The 6,540-nt window shown below is 58.6% G+C and overlaps 1 protein-coding gene across 1 annotated transcript in view; it reads right to left on the bottom strand.

Moving 5' to 3' along the window:
• OSBP2 (oxysterol binding protein 2) overlaps positions 1-4,393 on the bottom strand; it is a 30,700-nt gene extending 26,307 nt beyond the window's left edge. The window contains exons 1-2 of the mRNA XM_009698756.1: positions 4,387-4,393; positions 4,074-4,309 (exon numbers count right to left, since the gene is read on the bottom strand). Of these exons, the coding sequence (XP_009697058.1) occupies positions 4,074-4,309; positions 4,387-4,393 (243 nt within the window). The remainder of the gene's footprint in view (positions 1-4,073; positions 4,310-4,386) is intronic.
• Between the last annotated feature and the right edge of the window lie 2,147 nt (positions 4,394-6,540).

Here is a 6,540-nt window from a genome sequence, read left to right as displayed (position 1 = left end):
TGGGCATCCTGGAGAGGTTGAGATAAACTGCCCGCAGCCACCTTCCCCGGAGAAGAAGCAGCACATACTGTTACCGATCTCACTTCTGGGTCAAGCACTGTGTTTCACATAATTAAAAACCCTCCCTGCAAGTGCTGAGGGTTGAAGGATGCTCTTTGCTGATGTCTTGGGAGGCCAGTGCTCCAGACAGATCCATTCCTGTGGGAAAGGAAAACCCAGGTGGGGAAATCAGTCTGGCTCCAAGCAGGTGCCAGCATCCTCCGAGTTTTTTTTTAGCGCAGTGGCCTCTCCGAAGGGCAGGCTGGGAGTCCTTCGGGGCCCTGGGACCGCCTGCCCCCCACCAGCCCGCGCAGGGCTCCCTCCTCACCAAACCTTGCCCACTCGGCGTCTCCCACCCAGCACCGCAGCCCTGCCCCAGCTGCCTCTCCCACCCCTCCTTGCCTGGGCTACGCCAGCCCGGCAGAGCCTTCCTCCACCTCTGCTCCTCATACACCTCGAGGGAAAACGCCAGCTAACCCAGGAGCGGCACAGGGCCAAGCCGAGCCCTGCTGCTCTCCACGCTCACGTCCCTTAAGGAAGCGCACAGCAGGCCAAAAGAAGAGCGCAGCTATTGCACACTCACACACAGTTCGGCCGCCTCCGAGCTTCCTGGTGGCAAACCCCATTCCCATCAAAAACCTATTTCTAGCACCACCCACAGCCCCGTGAGCTCTTCCTGATGCCCAAACTGGCTTCCTCGGCGTGTTCGCACGGCCCTCCTGCCTGCTGTCTGCTGCTGAATTATGAGTCGGCAGCTTCCCCTGCTCTTTGGACGAGTCTACGTAATTCAGCACAGCGCTCTTCGTCTCTGCTCCTCTAATTATCCCCTTTAATTTGTTGCTTCTTATTTTTACGTACCTCCCACTCCTCCCCCGCGGCAGATTGCGACGTGCTGTTCTGCGTCTCCTCCTCCTCGCTCCTCACAGCCCCGCTGACACAAGGCCTCTTGGACCCGGTGAGGCTGAACTCGGCCGTGAGTCTCACCCAGTGAGATTTCCAAGTACAGATGCGAGCAGAGCAAACAGGGGGCTCGCAGAGGTCTGGGCTTAAATTTGAGCCCTACAACAGTCAGTCTCTCCGCATTTTAGATCCTCACCCGTAATGGAAAGGTCCAGCACATCCCACTCTACCTCTGTCCAAACCTTCCTCCGTCATCCCGAGCATCACTCACCCAGGGGCAGCCCGAGCCACTTTCTCCTCCTGATCTCCGGAGCAGAAGCACCCGGAGTTGGCCGAGGCAGGCACCCAGAGCACGCACCGAGGAGGTCACCTTCGCAGCGAAGCTCCTTCATTTACATACATATTTATTTATTTCTACTTGCTTGCTGCCACTCCCCGCAGCTCCAGGGACATTTACATCATCGGATCATAGGCGGCTGGATGGAAACCCCAAGCACCGGCCCGGGGGCATCCATCCCTTCCCGCTGCAGGCAGCAGAGCCCAGCCCTGCCCTGCCCAGTCCCTTGCCCACCGGCCAGGGCTCACTGGCCACACAGGTCCCAGCCAGGAGTGGGGCCCAAGTGCTGAGCCCAGGGCTGCTCCTGTGAGCCTGGCACTGCTCGGGAAGACGGCAGGGGCAGACGGCTCCTGGGGATCTGCTGTAGCCGGCAGCTCGTGGGTCTGAACCCCCCTAAACTGCTCAGGGGTGCACCTGAAAAAGAAGTGAACCCAGCATAATCTCGGCAACGAACGAGCAGGGCTGCGTGTCACCGTCCCCAGCCGCGGAGCTGAGCCACAGCATCTCCTGCAGAAGGGGATCTCTGCTGCGCGGGCAGAGGTGATGCCCAGGGAGGCAGGGTGGGCTGTGCCCGGTGGGGCGGATCAGCGAGGTTTGGTGCTGCGGCCGGGGCAGAGCGTGGATGTGGAGCATCCACACACCGGCACCAGCCCCTCGCTGCTGGCTGTAACCTCCCCAGGGAAAAGCTGGCAAGCAAGGGCAGTTTAATTTCTCCTGCAAGGAACTACCAGCCCACCGAAAGCACCCTGTGCTCCCATGGGACATGCGGCCCTGAGAAGCCTGCGGGGACCGAGGTGGGCAGGAGCAGGGTGTATTTTCACCTACTGCCAGGAGACGGCTTGACTCCATGTGCTCCCCTGTAACCATGGCTAATGTTTCAATACAGAAGATTTCGGGACCTTTGCACTGCACAGAGCCGCTTCCCACCCCATGCGAGACTGCCCGGGCAGGGTCCGTGCAGCAGCTCCATCACCCCATACTAAAAGGATAAATCAAGGCGCAACCAGGGATTCATGCAGGAAAAGGTGACGGGTCCCCCTCTCTCCTGGCTCCCACAACCCTGCCCTGCTCACCCTCCTCCTGCCTTTCTAATCCGCCCCACCTGCAAAGTGTTGCTGCTTTGTCGGGGTCCGTGTCCCCCTGCCCCCAGGTCCATCACCTCCCCCCAAAATGACAGGTTCCTCAGCAGACTGGGAGAGCTGCAACCACCGCCCCAGAGCTGTCACTCTGCTCCTGTCCTGCGTCTTCCCCGGTACAGCCCTTCCCCTTCAGACATCTCCTCGAGACACCCAGCCACGAGCTGAAGTACTAAAAGATGCTGTTAAAGACAGGTCCCTGACATCCACCTGCAACCACGGGCCTCGCTTCCTCCCTGGCCCCTCTTACCTGCTCAGTGGTTTGGACAAACCATGTTTCCAACGTTTTTCCCCTGCACAACAGTTTTTGTGCTATTTCCCACTGTCCAGACAGCCTCGCTTTTGTCACGGCACAACCACTGTAACCTCCTGCGCTCTAGGCTGGACGCAGCACATATTGCTCTGCTCTTCTCTTCCCAAAAGGCTGCTGGAGAAACCCTCTCCCCAGCAATTCCCTGCCCACATCCCATCGCCAGTCTGCCTTCTAATAGCAAAACCTCCGCTGCTCCCGGCAGCGCCGAGGGCTCCGCCGTCACCTTGCACCGCTCGCCACACGCTGCCATCCCTGCTCCGACAACTTCGACAAACTCTCCGCGGGGAGAGCGCTGCACGGGCACCCCCAAACACCAGACCCCCTCTCAGGAAGCCCTGTCCCCCCACGGCTACAAAATCCTGCGCGGGGGGACAGGCAGGATGCTGCACTCATGGGGCTCCTAAGAGCCCTTCGGCTCCCGCTGTGGATTATTATTGTTTTTTAAAAGCCCACATAAAACAACACACAACCTCCTTTTGCTCAGGGCTGGGACAGCACGGCGACAGCACTGCTCCATTCACAATTCCCCAAGCTCTGCCTTCATATATTATTCCAAGTCTGTTAGGCTTTGGGGTTTTTTTGCTTTAAATATTTTATTTAGTTTTGCTCTCTCTTCCCCTCCCCAGAGCTCCCGAGGGAAAATACGGTTCCCCAGGAAGGGCTGTCTCACTGCGACGGAGGCAGATCCACACCCCAAACAGAAGCCACCCAAGAAATAATCAGAAAGCACCGTCACGCTGCACAAGGTAGGGAGCAGCGCCGGTGCCAGCCCACGACCTCTGACCAGCCGGTCTGGGAGAGCACAGCCGGCCCGAGACAGCTCTCGGACCCCGAGAGGGTTAAATCCCCCGGTCATGTAAAACAAGGGCAGCTTCATGGAAGTCAATGAGGACGGGAGCGATGTGGGGACGTGGATCTGAATCCGCAGCAGGCAACAGGCTCCGAAGTGTTGTACAGCCAGGGAGCCACCCCCAGGAACGGCCAAAACCCCCCCTGCACCCCAAGCCTCCACTTTACCTGGCTTTACATCCATAATGTCCTGCTTTGGAGCAGCCTCCCTGGAAAGGACGCTGTAAAGATGTGGCAGATCCGTGTCTCCAGGGGATACAGGCGCCCATGCCCGCTCCCCGGACTGCATCTGCCCAACTTCCCATCCCTTCGCCGTGGTGCTGAGCCGGTACCGAGCCCTGTGCTAACACGAGCCAACACACAGCTCTTGCAGAAAGCTGGTACACGGGGAGAAAACGGGGCCGTGCCGGAGGGAAGGAGGACGATGGAGGAAGAGGAGGAGAAAAACGCTTCTCCCCCTGCCTCCTCCAACCGCGGCGACTCGGCCGGCAGCACTTACGTTGATCATAGCATTGGAGGTGATGCGGATTTTTTCCGCCTTGATCTTCTCGCCGCTCTCAGCCGGTAGCTTCAGGTTCTCCAGCTCGCTGAGCGAGCGCTGCAGGGCCGCCCCGTGCTTCGCGATCAGGTCATTGCAAGTGCTCAGATCCTCCAGCTTACTCGAGAGGGTTTTCAACGTGCCGTGCAGCTCGCTCTTGTCTGACTGCGAGGCGGGCTCCTCATCACCCGAGTCATCTGCAAAGGGAGGGATGGAGGGGGGGAAAAAAAAAAAAACCACACAGTTTCCATGGTTACCCCCGGACCGTACTAACCCGCCATCACCGTGGGCAGGGGGACCTCCTGCCTCCTCCTGCAGCTCTGCCGGGGCTGGGGGTCGTGGCCACCGCATCCCCCAGGAGCAGAGCGTGGCGCAGAGGAGCGATGGGGGACGTCACCCAGAGCCCTGAGGAGGAGTCCGGAGGGCTCCTGTGCCCACCACTGGGATTTGGTTCAGGGCTGCTAAGGCTGAGCGATGGGGGGTGGCACAGGGAGCGGTGTGCTGGTGCCCCCAGCAAGGGCCACGCACCAAACCTCCCCTTGCCGCACACGGCCATGGGAGCCAGGCACAGTGTCAATGCGTCCTGCACCCGGAGCGAACCTGGCGGGGGCTCTGCAGGGTCTGCTTTGGGCAGGGTAAACTATTTCAGCCCAGGGAAAGGTCACAAAGACACAGGGAGAGTAACAGCCTTTACTCAAACCCATCATCACGTCTTCAGAGGGCAGAAAACTCCACGATCAGCATCTCAGGTACAGCAGAAATAGTTATTCCTGCAACTCCAGAACACTTGGCTGACTTAAAACCAGAAAACCAACCCAAAATCAAGCGGTGAATATAACACAGCATTCCTTCAGATCATCCCACCGTTCCCCCAGGGAAGGTAGAGGAGGCGAGCGGCTCCGAGAGGTGGCATTGCCCAAAGCGAACGCAAAAAGCGAGAGCAGAGCAAGTCCCGTACCGGGTCTGCGCCCCATCCTTATCTTCAGAGTTTAGGCAAGATTTCCCCAGGTGCACCCAAAAACCACGAAGGCAGCAGAGCAGAGAGCAGCCCCTTCATCTCCTCTCCCTCAATCATCTGTTTCTGGATGAAAAAGAGATGGGGACCAGCAAAACCTGCCCCAGCTTCACTGCAGGACTGGGGGAGTCAGGGGGACAAGGATGTCCTCCGCTCCGGTCAGGCTGAGAGACGCCGCGATGCTGCAAAGCAGGGACCTCGGGGATGCCTCCGTTATAACTGGGGTACAGCACATCCCCTTTCTGGGCTGCAAGGAAAGGAGAAAAGCCCGTACTTCACTGATATATGGGTTCCTGGTTCATTTGTAAGACCTTTCAAAATGCTGTAGATATCGAGTGTGATGTTCAGCCATCGCTCATATCGATTCCACTGCTCCTGGCTCAGCTACGGAGAATGAGAAAAAGAGCGCCCTTCATTTAACAGTCCCGACGCTGTGTTTCTAAGGCAGGAGCCAGCGCAAGCTGGATAACACGAAAGGGCCACCAGCCCGGAGTCGGAGCAGCAGCAGAGCACAGCGCGGTGCCGCACCAAGTCTCATGGCTATGAAGCCACCCCGAAAGGATGCGATGGGAGAAGGAAGCGTAACCCAGGGACAAGGCTTACCCTACACAGCGGGATCTACCCCAGCTGCCCAAGGATGACGGGAGAAGAAAATCAAAGCCTTGCCAGCAAACAGGGCACAGAGCAAAGCACAGGCGGCTCATGAAGCACCGGGGCAGCACCCCCCAACACAACCACCTGGGCCGCCTGCAGCCCAGCCCCGAGCATCCACAGCACACAAACCTCTGACAAACACGAGGAGCAGTTGTTAAAGCCAGGAGATGAAGCGGCTTGTGACCACCAAGGACAAAGGACCATCAGGGCCAGCACTCGCAGCACCCACGGGAAGCCAACCGAGACCCTCCCAGGGAAAGTCAGCAGCCGGCCAAGGTGCTGGGAGCAGAGCTGGTCCCACCAACAGAGAGCTGCGCGGCGGGGTGGAACAGCCCCGCTCTCGGGGACAGGACCAGCATTCTGGAAACACACACAGCACCAGGGAAGTCCCCGGCACAGGCGGAGGTGACAGCAGGGGAAGGGGAATGGGAAGACGCAGGATACGAAGGGCTCCGTCCCAGGAGGGCGGAGAGAAGTACCACGGCGCTGGGCATGGGTTTACACCACAGGCATCTCGTACGTGCCAACTGCAAAAGATCTAGCAAGAAAATTTAAACCACTTTTCCAACAGTAAGGAAAGTAACCAAAACCTCTGTAAAGTCCACTTTCTGTTCCAAATGTTTCAAGTATTTCCACGGTGCTTTTCACCCTGGGGCACACAAAGGCGCCCTGGGTCCCTGGCAGCGTATACACATCCCCCTGAGCTTCGAATATTGTCTGTGCACCTGTCCCGAGCTGGTGCATCCGCAGGATGGAGCA

Source organism: Cariama cristata, unplaced genomic scaffold (assembly GCF_000690535.1).
Source record: "Cariama cristata isolate BGI_N322 unplaced genomic scaffold, ASM69053v1 scaffold24124, whole genome shotgun sequence".
Classification (NCBI taxonomy): domain Eukaryota; kingdom Metazoa; phylum Chordata; class Aves; order Cariamiformes; family Cariamidae; genus Cariama; species Cariama cristata.
The sequence above is the reverse complement of the archived record's forward strand: the minus strand, read 5'-3'. Positions and strand labels throughout refer to the sequence as shown.